This window comes from Watersipora subatra, chromosome 5, assembly GCF_963576615.1.
Source record: "Watersipora subatra chromosome 5, tzWatSuba1.1, whole genome shotgun sequence".
Lineage (NCBI taxonomy): Eukaryota > Metazoa > Bryozoa > Gymnolaemata > Cheilostomatida > Watersiporidae > Watersipora > Watersipora subatra.
In genome coordinates, this window is record NC_088712.1 from 27,448,896 (window position 1) to 27,474,222 (window position 25,327).

General features: G+C 36.2%; 1 protein-coding gene across 1 annotated transcript; it reads left to right on the forward strand.

Moving 5' to 3' along the window:
* The first annotated feature begins 181 nt into the window (after positions 1–181).
* LOC137396261 (galactosylgalactosylxylosylprotein 3-beta-glucuronosyltransferase 2-like) lies at positions 182–18,975 on the forward strand. The gene is made up of 8 exons (XM_068082449.1): positions 182–314; positions 3,758–3,945; positions 7,986–8,187; positions 10,661–10,782; positions 12,277–12,363; positions 15,354–15,446; positions 17,663–17,779; positions 18,115–18,975. Exons 1-8 carry the CDS (start codon positions 230–232, stop codon positions 18,214–18,216), a joined length of 996 nt encoding a protein of 331 aa, XP_067938550.1. The 5' UTR covers positions 182–229; the 3' UTR covers positions 18,217–18,975.
* The last annotated feature ends 6,352 nt before the right edge of the window (positions 18,976–25,327 follow it).

Consider the following 25,327-nt stretch of genomic DNA (forward strand, 5'->3'; position numbering starts at 1 on the left):
TCCCTTTTTGACCCTTTATTTTGTCAATCAATATTATATAAAAGTATAACACAGTAATATAATATAGTCATATTAAGGCTGTTTGTACTAATCAGCTTTACAGCGCTTTGGTTTTCTTTCTAGTAAAAATACATTTAGTCATCAAAGTTTAGTCTCATACAAACTTTCGATTGTTAGTTTTAGAGGGATGCCGTGACAGATGTTGGTATATACATGACGACCCATTGTAATGGCTCATTTCTCTGGCAGGGACTTGATTTATGTCCTGATGCTATGCAGTGCTGTTTGGTTTCTTATTATGTTTGTCCAGCTAGGTAAGAGCCTTAATTCTGTGTTTTTGTGAGTTTATGTACACTATTATACCAAAAACCCTCTTAATTGAATGCCATGATGGTCTATTTTTCAACCCTTCTTCTATAGTGGCGGTCAATTGGAGGCAGTGTTCAAAGGCTGTCGAGCTTGGCGGTGTATTTTTCAAACAACTCGTCAGAATTGTCGAAAGATAAATTTAGCCCTATTACGTGCGAAACCAATGTCACCTATATTTCGCCCTCTTTTTCCGGTGGAGCTATATTAACCCTTTTAGAGGCAATAAATCTGCTAACTTACCCCCAACTTGTCAAGGATCTCGTAATAAATATATGCATTGAGAAACCGAGAAATACCTGACGGCTAATATCTATTGCTTGCATTGACCTACGTTAATATTATAGTCTGTGTCCTTTTTTTCAATTTGTTGGCAATTTCAATTCTAAATTTGAAGGCGTGTTTTTATTTTATATTTTTCAATGTTGCGTAAAAACTCATTGCACTGATTGACATGCTTGCTACAGTTTGCAGCCAAAAATAGCTTTTTATGCGCAATAGAGGTGGAGTTATGAGCATTGATCCATTGTAAGCCGTGTTAAGATAGCCGCAAGGATGCTATTAAATAGCGTGCTGTAAATATGCATATTTTTTAAATTATTTAATGATAATCTAACAAATGATACAAATATATATTCATGAACAAGTGACATAAACGAACCACACTTATATTATACGCAGAAACAAAAATTAACGTTTTTAAAACAAAAATATTTCCATCGCTTGCTCGGATAGCTGCGTTCTGATTGTTGCTATCGATGGAACAAACATTGTCTAGTTGTCCAATACCTTCTACAATAACTTCTGGCCTCAAATTTTCTTCTGTACTGTGGAACTAATCGATATTAGCGTCCTAACAATTTTTTGACAGCAAAACGTTCACGCTTTGCATTTAGCACAATTGCAACCCGTAAAAGTTTGCTCGCTAAATGTAACCCTTGGCCCAAAACTGCAAACCATTGTATATGCATGTTCGTGCATGTTCTTGTTATATGCATGCATGTTAAACAAGTAACTACTATTAGCCTGAGACCGTTAGTGATTATTTTCTATGGTGTTGCTTTCAAAGTTTTAACGAAGAAAAGTGAAAACTTTGGAGTTGGACAACGAAATAACTTATTGTTATCAATTTAAACGATTCTTTATTAATATGATTTTGTGGACACTTTTCTAATGATCTTTTGATTTTATGGGTTCATAAAGATCAAAGATAGTCAAAGTTGCGGTCAAATAGAGGTGGTGTTCAAATAGAGGGTGGTGCTCTATTTCTCGACCCCTCTCTCGTAGTGGCAGTCAAAGAGAAGTGGCGTTCAAATAGAGGTGGCGTTCAATTAGAGGTTTTATGGTAAATCTCTTCTACCTATATATATGTACAATATGTACACTTATCCTTGCTACTTGATTTTGGACCAGCCACCGAACTCAGACTTTGTATGAAATGAAAACTGAAATTTTTAACAGTCACTATTTTAATACTTTTAAAATGTTTTGTATTAATATAGAAGATACTTGATTGAAGCTAATATAGACTTAGCTTCATACAAAGGATGGAACTAAATCTATAAATAGTTTAAGGAATAGTTCGTGCTTGACTTTCAGCTTTTGTCAGTTTCTAGGACTCACTACTTTTTTTCAGGCTGCCCTCCAAAATTGGAGGAAAGACTGTATCCTTGGAACTGACAGCTAAAAACCATTCTAGCGCTGTGCAAACTATTCTATAAATAATTAAATGGAAAGGAAAAACATGAAATAACGAAAAACTCAAACAACCTACATACATATCTTGTAGGTTAAGTTAATCAAGTATATCAACCGTTGCTAAGCCTACTCGTCTTGTTTATGTGTTTTTAATTTCAAGTAACAATATTAACCTTTTTACTCATTGCTTTGTTGATTTGTTTTTTACATCTAATTTAGGTTTTTACATGTATTTTATACACGTGATGCACTCGTCTAGTGCTATGTACTGTTACTCGAACTATTTAAAATGTTGTTTTTGATCTTTGGAACAAATTAAATAAAATTTGGTGCATTCTTGTGAAAAAATTCGCTCTAACTTGTGCTTGGGGTTTCAGCACGGTAGCAGATAATTTGAGGTTTGATTTTCATTTTACTTTTTTGTGTTGATGAAATTTGTGGAGCTCTCAACTAGACTTGCGTCTCTAGACTTTATTAGGAGTCGTACCTCTGAGACAGATCTTTTTGAATATTTCTACACTTAGAGGTTGACTTGCAACAAAATTCACGTTACAGTTATTTGATATCAAAAGATTCACCATGTCTTACTCTGTTGTGTTTAGGTACAAAATATGTGGGAATATGATTACAAGCTCTTAAAAGCTAAAAAGCAAATAGTTAATTGCAGCTACACGAGACCGCCGTAGTTTGGAATCTTTTTCCAAAACGGCTCAAATGGGGCGTAGTTGTACAAGATGGCTTCTGTTTACACTTTCATGCAACCTCATTCATCGAAATATTTTCTCAAATATACTTCACGCATTCAATAAAACCATGTCTATTGTTCTTACGCGTCTATTTCATCATTATTGTAATGAAGTCACTTTGAGCACTAATATCTCAAAACCTACCATAAGAATCTGTTTAATTTTTTAATCTTAGCTTGAACAATTGCATATCATCCTCTGATAAACATGACGAGTCTGTTGGTCACCTGTGATAATCGAAAAATGCTGCAGAAATTGTTCGCGAAGTATTGGTCACATGATCAGATTACGACTAGACGATTATACCAAGACGAAACAAAACTGTAAAGTAGCGAGCGTCTATATTTGGTAAGGGCTCTTCGGTAAAACCCGAAGTGTTTGTCAATAACTACTGCTACGATAAGTTTTATATTGAGCCTTTTATTGGCCTTTCAATTCACGTGAGAACATCGCGTGACAAAACAATAACCAAATGTAATGACAATGTCGGAGAAATAAACAGATTCCAATCTACGGCGGCTTTTCGTTTTCGAGCTTTTAAGAGCTTGTAATCACATTTCCACATATTTTGCGCCTCCAACACAACAGAGTAAGACACGTTGAATCTTTTGATACCAAATAACTGTAATGTGAATTTTGTTGCAAGTCAACCTTTAAGTTAATCGAAGCTTCACAGAGATGCAGTGTGGAATAAGATAACTTCCACTTTTTAAAATACTGCTACCTATTGACTCGCTCTGATTTAACTCAGAAAACAAAGGTATAGTTTAGTAGAATACTCTTTCGTCACAAGTTGTCAAGTTGTCAAGTTGTCAAGTTGTCAAGTAAGGAGTTATTAAAGACGACTACTGGAGAAGGTCAGATAACTCAATCATAATATTGCACTGAGAATAGGAAATTCTGTGGAACATGGCTGATTTCTTTTCAGTTATTTCTGCTTCTTGTAGAAAGCTGCAGAGGCGGCATCAATGATCATCAACCTTCTTCCTTAGTCACTTACAGAAAAGCTCTCGCTGCCAAAGAGAAGGAAATAAAATATCTTCGGGAACATGCGGACAGCTTGAACCGGCGGCAGCATGTTGTTGGTCTTCCTACTATTTATATCATCACTCCAACGTATACTCGTCCTGTTCAGGCTAGTCGATTTCTCTGTAAATCATGATATAGGTTGTCGTCGTCTTAAAACCGCATCGCACACCACGTGCTGCTGACTCAATGACCTTCTTTGAAGCTGAATCTTCACAAAATTGTAGTGGATTTTATCAGAAAGTCTCGATATTTATTATAAGTTTGCGATTGTTCTTGATGTTTGAGGTGATCTGACTGTCAAGATGCTTCAAGATTAAAATCGACAAAACTCGATCGATACAGTTGAATCGCTCAAGTCAAGCGAAACTGTGATTATGATATGTCTATAGTTACAAACTGACTGACAGAATAGAGACGCATAACACTTCAACTTGAACAGAATAGCTAATATCAACTATCACAGTGATAACAACTAGTGATGTCATTTTGGTATTTATTTCTCGTCTGAGTGTTTTAATGGTGATTAAGTTTTGCCGATTTTAATCTTGAAACATCCTGGCAGTCAAACCACCTCAAATATCAAAAACAATTGAAATGATAGAACAATAACGATACTTTCTGATGAACTCTACTGAAATTTTGTGGACGTTCTTCACTAATTTAGATTTCCTTAGAATGATTTTTTTCGTATTTGTTGAGATATTTTTGGTCACAGATCAAATGCAGTAGGCCTACAATTTGTTTATGTAGCCTAAATCCTAAGTACAGTCACGGTAGATTTTTGTTTACACTGTAGTCTATTGTCGATAAAAATGTTTACTTCAGTAAAAAAATTGACTGCTTTGATAAATCGTATTCTGATTTTATATTCAAAGGTTGGTATAAGTAGTTTGAGTAATTTATAAAGTAATCCCTCACTTCTCACGGTAATGGGGACTTCTCACGGGGACCGATGTCCTAAACGCTCAGTGAAAATCAGCAAAATAGAAGCTATTTTTTTCAAATACCGTAAAACCTGTATTTAATTGCCACCTTTTTCTACATGTATATACCACCTCTATTTCACCGCCACTATAGAAGAAGGGTTGAAAAATAGAGCGCCACCCTGTAATTGAACACCACCTTTATTTCACGCCACTTTGACATTCTTTGATTTTTAAGAGTTCATGATGGCAAATGGGCACTAGAAAAGTTCCACAAAATTGTACCAATAGTTTTTGATAGCATCATCTGTAGCATTTCGTACACTACTATTATATAACATGAATTCGCAGATTTATAGCATATTATTTGATAGCATCACTGCAGTAATCTGATCTTAAAAGTGATCGACGCTCGTAACTCTTCTTCTACTGCACATAAAAAGCTAGTTTTGGCTACAAACTGTACTAAACATATCAATGAGTGCAATGAGCTTTTATGTAACATTATTAGATATAAAATTAAAATATGTCTTCAAATTTAGAATAAAATAAAATTAAAAGCTCCAAGAAATTGCAACTATGCCTGTAAGCTCATTATAGTTAAATGTAAGCAAAAGATATCAACTGGTAGAGATATTTCTCAGCTTTCAATTGCATATTTATTTAGTGTTCTACAACAAGTTGGAGATGAGTTACAGCAGATGGCTTGTGTACAATAGGGTTAATACTGCTCAGATCAAAAGAGAGGGCAAAATATCGGCAACATTCGATCCGCCCATAAAAGGGTTAAATTTATTTTCCCAAAATTTTAACGACCTATTTGAAAAAAGCAACACCACCCTTATTTCAACTCGCCTCTAATAGAGCGCCACTACTGAGGAGTGTAGAAAAATACAGCGCCGTGGCATTCAAATAAAGGTTTTACCATATCTGCATGAACCAAAATTTTAACCTAAATGGTAATGGCATAGTTTGTACTTAATTTGGTTTGTATATTCATACTTGTTACTAACTAGTCTTGCTGTAAGAAGGAAGTCATATGTTTGTATTTATGTATTCTTGTATGTATATTCATATATTTGAATTTTGTAAAGTTTTTTTCAAGTAATCTGTCAAATATTTCTTAACCGAGAAGTACTGAAACCAAGGAAGGTGAATCGTGAACGTGTTACTGTATTTAACCCTTTCAGCCTCAAGTAAATAACTCTATTGCACGCATCTACGCCCAATTAATCAATTGGTTGCTCACAAGGGATAGACTCGGTATTATTAAGTTGTTTGTATCTTTTTTATGTTAATTTTATTTTAATTCTGTTTTTATTGAGGAAGAAGACATCTCAAACTAGATTTCTATATTAAATTAATGTAGTTATGAACAAGCAAAAAACTTTCAATGAGCAAAAGAAAAAAACTGATTCAAATCACTTAACAATTTAAAAAGTACTAGCTACTAAAAACATGACAAACCAAACCAGCTTGGCAAACTATAAGTTTAGGTTGTTGGCACATCTGTTAGGATGAACAGTAAAAATAGTTATTTAGATCGATGCACTACAAGCTGAGATAATTGTGATTATGTAAACATGGCTGGTCAACTTCCGATTGTATTCCACGGCTCTTGAGTAAATATTATTGTCAATACAGACGGTTCCCAACCTACGAACGCGTTACGTTCCAAACGATTGTTCGTAAGGTGAATTTGTTCGTAAGTTGCTTCAGTGCTATATTTTGTATTATAATTTATGTTTAAGGCCTATATAAGTATTTTGAAGGTTTATATAAGTATGTTTAAGGCTTGTATAATTAACCTGTATTGGTTTGTACTGAAAAAAATATTTAATGAAATGGAAATAATACTTTGGTGGACGCCGGGCCATGACACTGCATTTCTTATTTATTGTCCTTTCTATTATAATGTTGTTTTAATCACTTATGCTATCACTTATCGTTGTTGTCTTATTTTTTGTATGTGTTGTCCGTTTATTATATCGTTGTTTCACTCGTTATGCTATTGTTATATCTGATATACCGCCATAACACCATCACTTATCGTCACTTAGATTGTTGTCATACTAACGCGCTAGCGGTCCTATTCATTCACATTGTTAGCCGGTGTTCTTACCGTTTGCCGTTAGCCGGAACGGTTGATATTATTGTATATAAATGAGTGCGCGCATTTAGTTGAGCAGAGCAAATAGCCGTATGCTCCTCGGCTGATGAAATTTCCTTCGCTAATTAAAAGCTGAATGAAACTACATGCACTCTCTTATCTTTATTTATTAGTAGAGATCTTGCCAAGTAAAGGCCGGCAAATCTCTTTACAATACGCATGTAAAGTTCAAACAAAGTTCAAACAAATAATTCGAAAGTTAATCGAGTTACGAACAACGGTACATATGTTCATATGTACCGTTGTTTGTAACTCGAATGTTCGTAAGTAGGGAACCGTCTGTATTTTCAATTTTAGCAGCAAGTAGTGAAACTGCTTGAAAATAAAATCTTACTACATCAAAGTTTACTCAACTCGTAAAAAACTGCTATCACAGCTGTCGGACTCAGTCAGATAGTAGAAACTATCGCTATTCTTTGATACGTCTTGCTAAGCTTCTATTCAAAGTCTTGTACTCACCTGTAAGTAAATCTTATTATCACATCTGCTCTTGAGACTCACCTAGAGCTAGTGGTAAGGTATTTAAGTTGTAGAGTTGGAATATAATATTGAAATTATAATCATACAGCTGAAACAAACGATCTTCAAACTGTCAATATTGCTAATTTTTCTGGCAGCGACGAAAAAAAAAGCCTTATTGGTCTGTTTTAAGAGTTTCAACCTATAGCAAACTGGTAGTCATTTAAAAGCTTAGAATGTGTACTTTGGGAGTATTATGAATTATGATACAGCAAACAACTTTCGCACGAGTTGCTTAAAAAATTGATCTTGATCAGTTCGAGATTCTGCCCAGGGGATAGCAACTTTTTCCCAAATATTTTTAGGATTAGGGCTGAAACGGTTAACAGTTCGGTTTACATTAGACAGCCTTACAACCTGTCGGTCAGAACGTAACGCAGTCGTAGCGCAACACAGTCGTAACACAAGACTAACTGTATTGTCGTAACGCACCAACAATACAGTTAGTCGTTAGCAACCTGTATTGTTGGTAATACCTGCTTTATTTTTGTTCTTGCTCACGGCAAACGTCTCACTTACGTCTTACTCTTGCAGAAGGCAGAGTTGACGAGGCTCTCCACTGTCTTCCATTCCATTTCCAACGTTCATTGGATTGTTGTCGAAGATTCTGATGTTAAGTCAAATCTGGTTGTCGACTTCTTGAAGGACTGCGAGCTAAATACAACCCATCTGCTGAGTGTCACGCCTCCAGATGTAAAACTTCGTGAAAAAGATCCAAATTGGTTGAAGCCTCGAGGTAATATGAGTGCGTGGTGTGTAGTAATATTCTACTCGACAAGTTGTTGGCCTACAAGGATTCATTTATGCTATACGATCTATTTTAAACACATACTAAGTTTCAATACAGTGGTAGTGTTGAGACAAACTTCCATATGGCACCGTAAAGCCATCATGGAAACAGCCATGTCACTCTCATTTTGTCATGGTTCAGTGTCACTGTTTGGAAGTAAACCATTCGTACAATGCGCCTTTTTGCGCCATGGGGACAGCCTTAGCGACCAACGGCATCGCGCATACATGTAGGTCTTGATTTCCTGCTGCTTGCTTGATTAACTACTGTCATATGCATAACATATAATGACATAAGAATCAGCAGTTTTTTCTTCTGATCATCCATGGTTTGTTTTGTCTTTTATCTCCTAAATATACAACCATAAGACATAAGACGTCACACAGCCATTGCTCTACTATTATTAGAACCCGATGAAAACATGATTTGCTTGTTGGCGCTTCAACACTGGCCTACCCAGGTGTAACTACACTATCACTCTATGTAGTAACTGTATATATATAACACCCAGGTGTCGCTAGACTATCACTGTATGGAAACTCATTAATTGTTGAAAAGGAGAAACTTAGAAAAATCTGTTGTCGTTTTTTCATTCCCACAAGGATGCTTGCAAGTGTGCTCCATATCTATAGAGTGAAATTTTAGCACACAAAGTTGTTCTATTCGAGATTTTATTCTGTAGTCAAATCGTCGTGCGTCGGAGCAACAATCTTTATAACAATAAACTGCGTTCTATTCAATTTGTTCCCAACTCGAAAACATAGCAGTTACCTATTCAGTCAATTATATACTGCTTTGATCTAAATACATTGTATGAAAGAATGTAAACTGTAGTGTATAAATCTAAATTAGTTCAGCTATCTTCACTATAACAATAGTCGGGTTCGTCTGTAACAATGGTTATGGGTTGGAAAAAGAAATGTACTGTATGGGATTTGAACCCATGACATTCAGCTTCACCAGCTGGTTTGCTAATATTTGCTCCAAACATTCGCTTCTCAGTGTTTTAGAATTATTTTGCCTATGCTCTATGCTTCATCAGAACACCTGATGATCATTCATGGCACACGAGACTATCAGGGTACTAGCGGCAATCCTCACTTCAATTTCAGGTCAAGGACAGCTAAGTGAAGGGTTGCGGGAGTGGTTATGTATGTCAAATAAGATACTGTACATATGTAATGGTCTCAGTAGAGATACAGGGCTAGTTTAACATAAACTATGTAGACCTTAAATTACCATAACTTGGCGGTATTTGTTTAGTTTTATATCGGTTTTCTAATTTTATTTTTTGTTACCCTCCTGTTTGTATTCTCACTTTCAGTAGATTAAAGCTAGCTCTAGCTAGTAAACAGTTTCGTAGATTTTTTAAATAGCTATTACTTATAGGCTTTCACAAATATTTCAAAGCCAATATTTGATCAAACTTGGAGGTTCAGATCAAGTAGAGGTTTGACTGTATGTAGAGGTGATCATAAGTAGAGGTTTGACTGTATGTTGAGGTGGTCATAACTAGAGGTTTGACTGTATGATAAGGTGATCATAAGTAGAGGTTTGACTGTATATTGAGGTGGTCATAAGTAGAGGTTTGACTGTATATTGAGGCGGTCATAAGTAGAGGTTTGACTGTATATTGAGGTGGTCATAAGTAGAGGTTTGACTGTATGTAGAGGTGATTATAAGTAGAGGTTTGACTGTATGTTGAGGTGGTCATAAGTAGAGGTTTGACTGTATGTAGAGGTGATTATAAGTAGAGGTTTGACTGTATATTGAGGTGATCATAAGTAGAGGTTTTACTGTATGTTGAGGTGATCATAAGTAAAGGTTTGACTGTATGTTGAGGTGATCATAAGTAGAGGTTTGACTGTATGTTGAGGTGATCATAAGTAGAGGTTTGACTGTATATTGAGGTGGTCATAAGTAGAGGTTTGACTGTATGTTGAGGTGATTTTAAGTAGAGGTTTGACTGTATGTTGAGGTGATCATAAGTAGAGGTTTGACTGTATGTTGAGGTGATCATAAGTAGAGGTTTGACTGTATGTTGAGGTGATCAAAAGTAGAGGTTTGACTGTATGTAGAGGTGATTATAAGTAGAGGTTTGACTGTATGTTGAGATGATCATAAGTAGAGGTTTGACTGTATATTGAGGTGGTCATAAGTAGAGGTTTGACTGTATATTGAGGTGATCATACGTAGATGTTTGACTGTATGTTGAGGTGATCATAAGTAGAGGTTTGATTGTATGTTGAGGTGATCATAAGTTGATGTTTGACTGTATGTTGAGGTGATCATAAGTAGAGGTTTGACTGTATGTTGAGGTGATCATAAGTAGAGGTTTGACTGTATGTTGAAGTAATCATAAATCTATGATTTTACTGAGTGTAAAGCAAATAATTGGGTGGATTGCTTTTGCTTCCAGGCGTCCTGCAGAGAAACACGGGATTGGCCTGGCTGCGTTCTAACCTCAACGCTGACTTCAACCACGGAGTTGTCTACTTTGCGGATGATGACAATACATACAGTGTCAAGCTTTTCGCCGAAGTGGGTGTTTTATGATAGTACTTTTCATCTTTGATTATTAATTACAATGCAGTCATACCTTGACATACGAGCTGAATGCATTCCTGAGCACTGATGCACTGAGCTCATATGTCATATTGTTCATATATCTCAAAGCATTTCCTACATGATATAGCGAAATAAAAATTATCCATTCCTCTAAAAAGAAACACATAAAACATGTATACAGTGGACCTCCGCCATGCAACGTTGATTCTTTTCAGTGTTGGCATTGTAAGGCGAAAATATTGTATAGAGCGGTAAAACCCATAGTAATTATCTACCGCAAACACTCCCTGGAAAAAACATCAAAATTTTATATAAGTACTGTACGTATCAAAAATTAGTAACAAAATAATATGTTAACCTTAGTAACTATAGTTACCTACAGTAACTTTAGTGTATTTAGTTGTTATGTTCTGCAATAAAATGTAACATTACAATGTCATATGTGGAGTACATACCCTAGGGAGTTCTTACTTTTGAGACAGACGTATAAGAAAACTTCTGAATACTAAACACATACTTGAAGCTAAGTTTCAGTATGTATTTTACCAAATTTTGCCGTCTAAAATCTTATCGTTTATTTGTTGCCGGTTTCGTTTTCACTATAACGAATAACGCTAAACTGAGAGAGCTAGCATCGTATCATTGTCAGGCGTTGTTGGAGGGATTTCGGCGAATAGCATATCGACATCTTTACTATTCCGACGTGTTTAGCGAATCAACTGCCAAATTTGAACGTCGAAAGAAATTTTTGTTGGTGTCGAAAATGGAGAAAGAAGTGTCGAATGGCTGGGACAAAGAACATCATTTTCTAAACCATAAGGCGAAAAAATCATGAAACCGAGACATTTTAATTCAGGGTGCACGGTATTGTAAAGGGAAATGTGTTTAAATTGTTGTAATTCACTACCTATGCTTACAAGGTAACAAATACCATCTTATGACTAAGAGCAAGCGATGCTGTTCTCAAACTTTTCGAAACTTAACATTTCGCATACTTGATCACCTAGCCGTCGCATTGAAAACCAGCTCAGATGCTCCTACCTCAAATTTGTCTCATATATTAAGGTCATCTCATGTGTCAAGGTCATCTCCTTTTTCAAGGTCATCTCATATATCAAGGTCATCTCATATTTCAAGGTCATCTCATATCTCAAGGTACTCACTCGTATGTCGAGTAATAACTGTAGTTCAAGCGCGACTACTAGGGTCTATGCCTATGGTATGCTACTAGCATAGACCTATAGCAAGGCTAGCATGTTCTAAGGCTAGACTTGCTATAGGTCTATGGTATATTACTATCATGACTTATAGCAAGTTTAGCCTGTTTTAAAGCTAGTTCAAGTGATTGTAAACAGTGTGTCTCTATAGTGTCTCTACGCTCATTCTATCCACCAAAGTAGGTATACTCCATCTTGTACAAGATGTAATACTTATGTAATATTCCATTGTTTGTTTGGTCCTCTGCAGATGCGGGACACAAAGAAGGTCTCTGTCTGGCCTGTTGGCCTCGTTGGCAAACTGCGATACGAGTCTCCGCTGATAGAAGCTGGAAAAGTAAGGAAGTTTTCGTATATATCTGTATCCAGAATGAGGCTTGATTTTAGTAAGCTAGCGAAGTGGTTATTGCATGATGGTACAGTCAAACCTCTGCTCATCATCATTTTAATATCAGAGATGCTTTAAAAATGATTCAATTCTCAAGAAATTAACAGTTAAATTTCGTATTATTTTCTTCATAGATCATGTAAAAATCTATTCATTTCGGTATTTAAGCGCGAATCACTACAATTCAATTGTAAATTTCATAGCTATCCTAACTCAAATAATTGGTTCAATTCAATTCACCCAAATAGACAAAAGCAATTATATATATAAAAACAAGATATCAAAATAACAATAAACCACAATCACTAACTTACCTGCACCCATTTTGCTCAGCCCATTGAATATTGTATTGCAAATGATCAGGCAGGTATTCATGAATACAAATAAAAAGGCCATGAATACATGTTCATGAACACAAAACAAAAAATATATAAGCATGAAAATAAACATATCGTAAAACCTCTAATTGAACGACACTTCTATATGAATGCTTCCATTTGATCGCCGCTGTGAGAGAAGAGTTGAGAAATAGAGCGTCACCATGTAATTGAACGCCACCTCCATTTGGACAATCTTTGATTTTTACAAACCCATAATAGTTAGTGAAGTGTCCACAAAATCGTATTATTAATTAATCATTTACATCAATAACAATTAATTCTCTCGTCCAGCCTCAAAGCTTTTCGGTTTTTTTTTCATTAAAACTTTGAAAGCAACATCATAAAAATGGTTAATAGCTGTTTCAGGCTGATAGTAGTTTCTTGTTTAGTCTTGATACTTTGAAGTGCATTATATAACAAACTGATCACATTTACGATGGTAGATGAACAACAAGTTTAAGGGTAAAAGTTGCGTTTAGCGAGCAAAGGTTTTACACGGTACATTTGTATTAAATGCCACACATGAAAGTTTCGCTCTGCCAAAAAGTTTTTGGGCGCTAATAATGACTAATTCAGCAGTGTAGAGGAAGAGTTGAGATCAAAAGACATTGTGGAATGTATTGGACAATTAGAAGATGTTCGTTCCATTGAAAGCAACAACCAGAAATCAGCTATCTGAGCAAACGATGGAAATATTTTCGTTTTAAAAACGTTAATTTTTCTTTCTGCATGTAATATAAGTATGGTTCGTTTATGTTACTTTTTCATGATTATATGTTTGATCGTATATCATTACCGAACTTATAAATATGCAGATTTATAGCATATTATTTTTATAGCATCATTGCGGCGATAATCTGATCTTTCAATGGATCGGCGCTCATAACTCCACTTCTATTGCACATTAAAAGCTAGTTTTGGCTGCGAACTGTAGAAAACATATCAATGAGAGCAATGAGTTTTATGCAACAATGTTAAATATAGATATAAAATCTATCTTCAAAACGCTATTTTCACATCTAATTTCAAATCTGAGGCTGTTTGAGGACAGAGTCGAATGGTCCAGACTGACAATCCTGGCTGACTGGCAAACATTAACTGGAGTTTGGTGAGAAGTGAAGTAAGAAGATATAAAATCAAAATAAGTTTTCAAGTTTAAAATAAAATAAAAATTGAAAGCTCCAACAAATTGCAAAGTCGTTCACAGGCTATAATATCATCGTCGCAGGTTAAATGCAAGCAATAGATATCGAATGGTAGAGATATTTCTCAGCTCCTCAATGCATATTTATTAAAAGGTCTTTGACAAGTTGGAGGTAAGTTAGCTGATTCATTGCATCCGAACTGATTAATATCGCCTCCACCGGAAGGTGAGTGCAAAATATAGGTGACATTCTTTTTGCCCATAAGAGAACCATCTTTATTTTCCCAAAATTTTGACAAGCCATTTGAAAAATACAACGCCAGCCTCCAATTGACCGTCACTGTAGAGGAAGGGTTGAAAAATAGAGCGCCACGGCGTTTAATTACAGGTTTTATGGTATTTTTCTGGAGGACTAGCATGCAAAAATTTGCATTTATTTGCAAGGCAATCAAAATGACATAGCTAAACATATTGCCAGTACGTACGCAAGCCATAGAATTATACAATATTTGTATGTAATACATATCGAAGACAAGTGAAGTATATGCAGGGCCCATCTCTGGTTGATATACAAATTTACCAAAATGAAATACTTTTTTGTTTTAATAACATCTGTAACTACTACATAGTCGCAAACCAAAAGGCAGACCTTGAAGAATTTTGACTGATGCTTCTTTTCAGAGTTGTCTCATCCTGTTACCAATTTTCACATAAAATTCAAGTTCTCTGCTCATATGTTGAATACACTCTGTTTTGCTCACATTATTAAAATAGAAAAGTTCTCAAGTTAAGATTTGACCCACAGTAAAATCATCAAGTTACAGTTCCGTTTCATTTTTTTTCTGCGCTTCTGTAACATATTTAGTCATAATATATTCAAAAACCATGTCAACTTTGGTTTGGTGATAAACCTTTTGTCATGCTTCATTCAAGATAAAAATGTTGAAACACTTTGGAAAACAGATCTTGGAATCCATTAATTTGTTACATAGAGTTTTGACTGTATTATGCACATGTGGGTACAGAAGGCGCGTCTCTAATTTATTACCAGCGAATAGATAGAATACTGTCTAGCAGGTAGTGATGGTAGGTTTGTTTACATGTAGGTTTGTCACAAGCTAGCAGGGGACCTGCAAGCTAGCAGGGGACCCACAAGCTAGCAGGGGACCCACAAGCTAGCAGGGGACCCACAAGCTAGCAGGGGACTCACAAGCTAGCAGGGGACCTGCAAGCTAGCAGGGGACCCACAAGCTAGCAGGGGACCCACAAGCTAGCAGGGGACCCACAAGCTAGCAGGGGACCCACAAGCTAGCAGGGGACTCACAAGCTAGTAGGGGACCCACAAGTTAGTAAAGGACTCACAAGCTAGTAGGGGACATGAAGGGATGTCATTGTACGTAGTGATCATATTTCAGGTAATTGGCTGGCACACCTACTGGTTTCGCAACGAGAGACCATTTGCTATGGATATGGCAGGATTTGCTGTCAATCTACATGTGATTCTCGAGGTAGGCCTCATTGATCCTCTTCTTTGTAGTTGTGATATTTTTATTATTATTGTAGGCTCCTGTATAACATAAACTAGTACCCTGGCAGTACCATGTGCCGTGTGAGATCATCACATGGAATAACTATGCGCACAGTTATTACACAATGCAGTAGAGTGGTCGGGTGGTGCAGGCGAATATCCGCTTTTGATTCTTATGCAATATTTTTCTTAGCCTCCAAGTTTGGCATTGGATGAACAAATGAACATGTTTCTTATTATAGTAAAGATTTAACTGAACATAAAATTTATGTCTAGTTTTTGTTACGTAAGAAATTCCATACAAAATTCATGTAGCATAAGGTGTCAAGCCGGTGCAGGTTTCCGAATTCAATTCTAATAACAGGAGTACCATAGTCAACCTTGAAAGTATTGCTGTCTCTCTTGTTGCTCTTAGGAGAGAAAACGGTGTGTAGAATTATCAGGGGTATTTATTTTTTTGCTTTATTTTAGACATGCACATGAACTTTTATGTAATGTATTTTATCTTTCCAGTACAGTAATGCTTCAACTTACGAGTGCTCCAACGTACGAGAAACTTGAGATACGAGCCAGCTTTTAAGCAAGTTTTAGCACTAACATACGAGCCATGTTTGAGATACGAGCGCGTGAGTCAGTTGCTAAGTATGCCGGAGGTGTTTTATGAGAACAGCATCACTCTGTATTTTTCAACTGCTCAGGTTATACTTTAGTACCGTGTTTTTTGGGCGCGATTTTCAGTGCAGAATTATGTGAATTAAAAGTACTTTGCGTAGACCGAAAGTTTGCCAGTAAAATGAAAGATGAAATGCAAAGAAAAAGCAAATGATAACAATTATTAAATGGAAAATTATTAAAAAATGTGCGAAGTGTGTATGCGCGATTGAGCTATCTCAGCAATATGACAGAAATACATTCACAATTATCAAACAGAAGGATTTTATTCTGGGCATTTATTTAGTTCGCAAAAGGACTAACCATAGTTTCTAAACGACGCAGCGATCTTCACGACCGCTGATGGAGAGACTGCTCAGGCATTGGATAAAAGATCAACAATTGGCCGGTGACTACGTAACTGAAACGATACTATGTGAAAAGGCCGGTGCTATCTATCAAAACTATAAACATTCGGACAAGTTGGCTAGTGGTCATACATTTACCGTTTGTGACGACACCTGTGTTCGTCCTAATCGCAACATGTTGAAAGGGCGACAAAGGCAAACGTCCTTAGATAGGTTTATCTTAAAACGGCCGGCTAGTCGTGAAAGCGAAACAAAGGAAACATTAGCTAACCAGCGAGAAACTTCAAACTACCGTATGAATGCCGAAGAAATTTTAATTACGTTAAGTTAAAAATGAAAGTTTGCTTTTAGGTTTGCTTCTAAGTTTGTCTTTTAAGACTTTGATAAAATCCAAATTTATCAAAGTCAACTGTTGTAATGAAGGATAACTCTCTATAACTCCCTAGGATATCTCCCTCTCTGGCAAATGCTAGCGTTAGCTGCTATTGTATGTATTTAATTTTACATTTTAATTAATCTTATCTCCTTGCATTATTTTTTATTTGTTGCTTTTTAAAAGCTTATGGTAAGTTAGGACAATAACCAACATGTTCTTTCTGTTACAATATCTTGTTTCGAGTATTTTATTTGCATTTTTTAGAGTATGGAAACCAATCAATATATATTTAATCGTTCTATATATAAATAAATTGCACCAACATGCGAGTAAATTGACATACGAGCTCAGTCTCGGAACGCATTAAGCTCGTAAGTTGAAGTATAACTGTATAGATTTTACTGTTGAAAAAAGCAGTGAGAAAATCTAATTAAATTGCCATTGAAGGCGTGCGCTCCCCCTTAACTTAACGTAAAGTTACCATAATCACGGACAATAAAATAAATGAAAGCAGTAAGAGTGAAACAGGGCAGGTTGTCGATACAAACTCTTTACAAACCACAGTTTCTGTCCAATCATTAAATTAGGATGTTAACTTTAGTTTTTTCATATTTTCAAGTGTCAAAATGGGTGAGTTTGGGGAGATTTTAACAGATTTTACATGTATTTTACTGTTCATATAACATAAAATCCTATTATGTAAACTTGTGTAAGCGAGTTATTTTTGTTGTAGTGATGTCTACTGTATTTTAATTTAGAATATTACGTTATATGGCGATCTACAAATGATTTTAATTGTAGAACTCATTGGCGAAGTTTGACATCAATGCTAAGAGAGGCTTCCAGGAATCAGTCTTCCTCCAGGCTCTAGGAATCACGCTTGAAGATTTGGAGCCAAAGGCTAGCATGTGTACAAAGGTAACTTTTTGTTTTGATTTCATCAGGTTGGTTTATTTCGTGTTTGCCAGGCAAACTCTGGTTCACCTTGAATCTTATTCAGTGATACACTTGAGTGATATACAGTAATACCTTGAGATACGAATGTCTCAACAGACAAGCAATTTGAAGTATGAGGAAAGTTCTGAACAAATTTTTTCCTTGAGACATGAGATAAATTTGAGATCTGAGATGGTTGTCAATGCTGTACTTATGTTTGCTGTAGTTGTTACTGTACTTTGAAGTAAGGTGGTTTTGTGTTTTTGACACCTTTTGCAGGTAACAAAAACCCAAATTGAAGTTGGCACATTTTGCAGGTTCTTGTGTGGCACACCAGGACTGAGCCAGCCAATTTGTCGAATGAGGAGAAGATGGAGATGAAGGGCTACAAGAAGTCAGACTCACACGTAGAAGTGTGAATCACCTCAATTAGACTCTTCGTATAAAAACAGATATTTACTGTTCTCACAATCAGTTGGTGCTATATTCTCGTGCAGTATTACTTGTTAAGTTTTAAATTTGTGTCGCACACCAGAGATTACTCGTAGTATATCGGTCTAGTAATTTTAGGTATCACACAGAGCTACTGCCACCCAGCAGTAGTTCTGTTGCTCATAGAGGCAACATTGTTTTGTATAACCCCAATAATATTTGTTAGTAATAGGTAATAGTCAGTAATATTTGTTACCAAATATACTAATTAACAGTTTCCTAGCTGCCCTGTGGTCATTCCCTGGAACCAGATGATGCCTAATTACCTAAATGCAGTGCCACCAGTTTCCCTGGGCTCTCGCAGCTGCTATAGAAACCCAGACTAGGGGTTGTTTGCTACGAAAGGTGTGAACAAGGCCCATATTTACAATAACGATAATAATATTCTTGTACACAAACAAAAAGGTTGCCTGTTGAATTGTTTCATCATTATTTCTACTGCACTCTGTTTTGACTTTTGACATAATTGCAATCAGCCAATCGGGCATTATTTTTTATCCTTTGGTACTTTGTCATTGAAAAGTGGCAAAGCTGACCGCTATCTTTACACCCATTGGCTGGGTTCTGCTGTCTTTTTCATCGGCATACAATACAGGAAGTGTAATCAGTTTATTGATGATTTATTGCAAATGTATAAAACTTTTTGATCAAAATTTGCCTGGATGGATGCTTAAAAGAGTAAGCAATATTCTACAGTTGTCTTGTTCATCTCGGCAGCGAGTGTCTGGTCTGGCCTCAAACTCTCTGTTCATGAAAACTGTCTCATGCTGTCGAGATGTACAGTTGATTGTGAGGCATTTACCTGTCCCTCTAAGTAGTTCTAGGATAATCATAGGATACTGCAGCATTTGGCACAGACAAGCTTTTCTCTTTTCATTCTTACTTTTCCCACTGTACAAAACAATAGAGGTGTTAGAATCTTGTCATTTTGGTTGGCAAAGTTACTAGACATGGAACATGCTCAGGGATGTATTACAGCTATCTGTAGCAACCATAGCACAATCAGTTGTAACCATAGAGCAATCTGCAGTAATCATAGAGATATATGTAGTAACCATAGAGCTATCTGCAGTAACCATAGAGCTATTTGCAGTAACCATAGAGCTATCTGTAGTAATCATAGAGATTTATGTAGTAACCATAGAGCTATATGTAGTAACCATAGAGCTATCTGCAGTAATCATAGAGATATATGTAGTAACCATAGAGCTATATGTAGTAACCATAGAGCTATCTGCAGTAACCATAGAGCTATCTGCAGTAACCATAGAGCTATATGTAGTAATCATAGAGATATATGTAGTAACCATTGAGCTATATGTAGTAACCATAGAGCTATCTGCAGTAACCATAGAGTTATATGTAGTAAGCATAGCTGTCTGCAGTAACCATAGAGTTATCTGTAGTAAGCATAGAGCTATCAGTAGTAAGTATAGAGCTATCAGTAGTAACCATAGAGTTGTCTGTAGTAACCATAGAGCCATCTGCAGTAACCATAGAGTTATCTGTAGTAAGCATAGAGTTATCTGTAGTGAGCATGGAGTTATCTGTAGTAAGCATAGAGTTGTCTGTAGTAAGCATAGAGCTATTTGTAGCAACCATAGATCCGTTTGTACTAACCAGTGAGTTATCTATAGTAACCTTACACATGTAGCTATCATATGCTGCCCACATAGTCTTGTCTGATGGCTACAGAGGCATTTTAAATTTCTAAGAGCTATAAAGCTATCACCATTGCTAAGAAACTTTTATTGCTAAACAGAGACTCCTCATTTATCACTCAGTTATTTTTGCTTCCTATAGAGTTATGCCCATAGAGTTATCTCTTGCTGCTACAGCAATCATTAAAGGTTGACTTGCAACAAAATTCACATTACAGTTATTTGGTATCAAAAGATTCACCATATCTTACTCTGTTGTGTTGTAGGTGCAAAATATTTGGGAATGTGATTACAAGCTCTTAAAAGCTCAAAAAGCTCAAAGCTTTCTAAAACTGTTTTATGCGTAAATTTGTGGAAGTCATCCCTCAAATCTTGAGTATGTCGGCTGAGCTTACTGCAAGCAGAGGCTGTGTGTGCTTCTTAAAAAGCATTGTACAAGCAATGGCTCTGTGATCTTGACTGCGTATGTCTGAGTTCAGTGACAAAAGAACATGGATGGCTGTAGACATGCCCAGTTGCAGAGACTTGCCGTTACTGTCACCATCAGTGGGCCTTTTTGGGAGTTAAACCCCAACCTGCTGCTTGCAGTTTAGGTAAATGTAACAAATTGAAAATATAATTGATAAAATCATTACTAGAAGGTTTTTGTTTTGTTTCCTAGGAGACCGAGAAAAGGAAGTGTAGGTTGTTAGAGATGAACAAAACTAAGACTTGATGTTTAAGTTTGTAAGTAGAGGAGGTGATAGAAGTGCGTAGCATAACTTACTCGAACCTGAACCAATTTAAACTAACTTAACATCTATATATTTATTATTAAATTTGTATGTATTTCGCCTTATTTTTAATTTCCGTCAGCTTTCACAGATTAACTTACTAAGCTTGAAATGTCTTAAGAAAGTTCACATTATATTTGTTGGCAATGCATTTGGGTGTCGAGTCAAATATGATCTCGACTTATGCATTGTCTGTTGAAAAATTTGACCGCAGAGATTTTACTGTATTTTCAAGTAGTTTTGATATTATCTTCCTTCATTACATCAGCATGACCTCCAGTATCAAAACCTAATCAACAGTGGTAAGTTCTTCCAGCAAAATGTCTGTTTCTACGTTTATTCTACGCAAATCTTGCAAACTGGTCATCAGACCAGCCAATCATTGAAATGTTAAGTAGTACTCGCACATGAGTATCTGCCATTTCCTGTTTGCTAACTTTATAGCATGAGCGGTGGGAGTAAAATGGATATGACCAGATATTGTTAAACCTATATTTGAACGTCACCCTTTATTTGAACGTCTCCCTTTATTTGAACGTCTCTCTTTATTTGAACGTCAACTCTAATAAAGCGTCACTCTAAGGGAAGGATAAAAATAGAGCGCCACTGCATCCAAATATAGGTTTGACGGCACTTGCTACAAATTATACTTAATATTTACCAGGTGGGTTCGAGTTCTTTAGATCAGTATTCAACTGCCCGATTTTGTTACCCGCCATTATTTCACTCATTCTGCTTTCAACCGCTCCTTGGTGAGGTGACTTGGCCGACAGCTCTACCTTCAAACAAAGCATACTACATAAAATCATCAACAGTTATGTATCAACTGATATGTAAGTAAGTGTCACTCGCTCTCTTTTATCGCATTATTGGCTAGTTTCAAGGCTATGATTATGATTCTGGTCGCTATGAAACGGTTGTTGTTATACGGTTACTCCGAGACAGTTGCTATGATACTCCTGCCAAGTTACAGTTGTTATGGTAGTTTTTATACCGCTCATCATAATTATAGTACTAATGATACAGTTCTTATGTTATAGTTAAGATGATGACCTTGAACCTTTTAACTTATAATTAATATGCAACCTGTGCCAGCAATATTAAAAATATTGAATTGGTGTCAAGTGTAGCCAAACAAAGTTATGTTTTGTGAGGATTTTTACATTGTTAGAGTAAAACTGCCTCCTGTTAAATCAGCTGCATATAAAGGAGTCAAAGGAATAAAAAATGTGATAATTCATGTTGGTATTCTATCAAGAGAGATAATCATAGAGGTCTCATGTTAGAATCTTCTGGTTGCTAGGATACGTGTAATAGGATCCAGTTGGTACAAAATATTAGTTTGTGTTCTTGTTGCTAGGATACGTGTAATAGGATCCAGTTGGTACAAAATATTAGTTTGTGTTCTTGTTGCTAGGATACGTGTAATAGAATAAAGTTTGTACAAAATATCAGTTGTGTTCCTGTTGCTAGGATACGTGTAGTAGGATCCAGTTGGTACAAAAATCGGTTGTGTTCATGTTGCTAGGATAAGTGTAATAGGATCCAGTTGGTACAAAATATTAGTTGTGTTCTTATTGCTAGGATACGTGTAGTAGGATCCAGTTGGTACAAAATATCAGTTGTGTTCCTGTTGCTAGGATACGTGTAATAGGATCCAGTTGGTACAAAATATTAGTTTGTGTTCTTGTTGCTAGGATACGTGTAATAGAATAAAGTTTGTACAAAATATTAGTTTGTGTTCTTGTTGCTAGGATACGTGTAATAGGATCCAGTTGGTACAAAATATTAGTTTGTGTTCTTGTTGCTAGGATACGTGTAATAGAATAAAGTTTGTACAAAATATTAGTTTGTGTTCTTGTTGCTAGGATACGTGTAATAGGATCCAGTTGGTACAAAATATCAGTTGTGTTCCTGTTGCTAGGATACGTGTAATAGGATCCAGTTGGTACAAACTATCAGTTGTGTTCTCATTGCTAGGATACGTGTAGTAGGATCCAGTTGGTACAAAATATCAATTGTGTTGTTGTTGCTAGGATACGTGTAGTAGGATCCAGTTGGTACAAAATATCAGTTGTGTTGTTGTTGCTAGGATACGTGTAGTAGGATCCAGTTGGTACAAAATATTAGTTGTGTTCTTATTGCTAGGATACGTGGAGTAGGATCCAGTTGGTACAAAATATCAGTTGTGTTCCTGTTGCTAGGATACGTGTAATAGGATCCAGTTGGTACAAACTATCAGTTGTGTTCCTGTTGCTAGGATACGTGTAATAGGATCCAGTTGGTACAAAATATCAGTTGTGTTTTTATTGCTAGGATATGTGTAATAGGATCCACTTGGTACAAAATATCAGTTGTGTTCCTGTTGCTAGGATACGTGTAATAGGATCCAGTTGGTACAAAATATCAGTTGTGTTCTCATTGCTAGGATATGTGTAGTAGGATCCAGTTGGTACAAAATATCAGTTGTGTTCTCATTGCTAGGATACGTGTAGTAAGATCCAGTTGGTACAAAATATCAGTTTTGTTCTCATTGCTAGGATACGTGTAGTAGGATCTAGTTGGTACAAAATATCAGTTGTGTTCTTATTGCTAGGATACGTGTAATAGGATCCAGTTGGTACAAAATATCAGTTGTGTTCTCATTGCTAGGATATGTGTAGTAGGATCCAGTTGGTACAAAATATCAGTTGTGTTCTCATTGCTAGGATACGTGTAGTAGGATCCAGTTGGTACAAAATATCAGTTGTGTTCTCATTGCTAGGATACGTGTAGTAGGATCTAGTTGGTACAAAATATCAGTTGTGTTCTTATTGCTAGGATACGTGTAGTAGGATCCAGTTGGTACAAAATATCAGTTGTGTTCTTATTGCTAGGATACGTGTAGTAGGATCCAGTTGGTACAAAATATCAGTGGTGTTCCTGTTGCTAGGATACGTGTAATAGGATCCAGTTGGTACAAAATATCAGTTGTGTTCCTGTTGCTAGGATACGTGTAATAGGATCCAGTTGGTACAAAATATCAGTTGTGTTCTTATTGCTAGGATACGTGTAGTAGGATCCAGTTGGTACAAAATATCAATTGTGTTGTTGTTGCTAGGATACGTGTAGTAGGATCCAGTTGGTACAAAATATCAGTTGTGTTCCTGTTGCTAGGATATGTGTAATAGGATCCAGTTGGTACAAAATATTAGTTTGTGTTCTTGTTGCTAGGATACGTGTAATAGAATAAAGTTTGTACAAAATATTAGTTTGTGTTCTTGTTGCTAGGATACGTGTAATAGGATCCAGTTGGTACAAAATATCAGTTGTGTTCCTGTTGCTAGGATACGTGTAATAGGATCCAGTTGGTACAAACTATCAGTTGTGTTCTTATTGCTAGGATACGTGTAGTAGGATCCAGTTGGTACAAAATATCAATTGTGTTGTTGTTGCTAGGATACGTGTAGTAGGATCCAGTTGGTACAAAATATCAGTTGTGTTGTTGTTGCTAGGATACGTGTAGTAGGATCCAGTTGGTACAAAATATTAGTTGTGTTCTTATTGCTAGGATACGTGGAGTAGGATCCAGTTGGTACAAAATATCAGTTGTGTTCCTGTTGCTAGGATACGTGTAATAGGATCCAGTTGGTACAAACTATCAGTTGTGTTCCTGTTGCTAGGATACGTGTAATAGGATCCAGTTGGTACAAAATATCAGTTGTGTTTTTATTGCTAGGATATGTGTAATAGGATCCACTTGGTACAAAATATCAGTTGTGTTCCTGTTGCTAGGATACGTGTAATAGGATCCAGTTGGTACAAAATATCAGTTGTGTTCTCATTGCTAGGATATGTGTAGTAGGATCCAGTTGGTACAAAATATCAGTTGTGTTCTCATTGCTAGGATACGTGTAGTAGGATCCAGTTGGTACAAAATATCAGTTGTGTTCTCATTGCTAGGATACGTGTAGTAGGATCTAGTTGGTACAAAATATCAGTTGTGTTCTTATTGCTAGGATACGTGTAATAGGATCCAGTTGGTACAAAATATCAGTTGTGTTCTCATTGCTAGGATATGTGTAGTAGGATCCAGTTGGTACAAAATATCAGTTGTGTTCTCATTGCTAGGATACGTGTAGTAGGATCCAGTTGGTACAAAATATCAGTTGTGTTCTCATTGCTAGGATACGTGTAGTAGGATCTAGTTGGTACAAAATATCAGTTGTGTTCTTATTGCTAGGATACGTGTAGTAGGATCCAGTTGGTACAAAATATCAGTTGTGTTCTCATTGCTAGGATATGTGTAGTAGGATCCAGTTGGTACAAAATATCAGTTGTGTTCTCATTGCTAGGATACGTGTAATAGGATCCAGTTGGTACAAAATATCAGTTGTGTTCTCATTGCTAGGATACGTGCAATAGGATCCAGTTGGTACAAAATATCAGTTGTGTTCTTATTGCTAGGATACGTGTAGTAGGATCCAGTTGGTACAAAATATCAGTGGTGTTCCTGTTGCTAGGATACGTGTAATAGGATCCAGTTGGTACAAAATATCAGTTGTGTTCCTGTTGCTAGGATACGTGTAATAGGATCCAGTTGGTACAAAATATCAGTTGTGTTC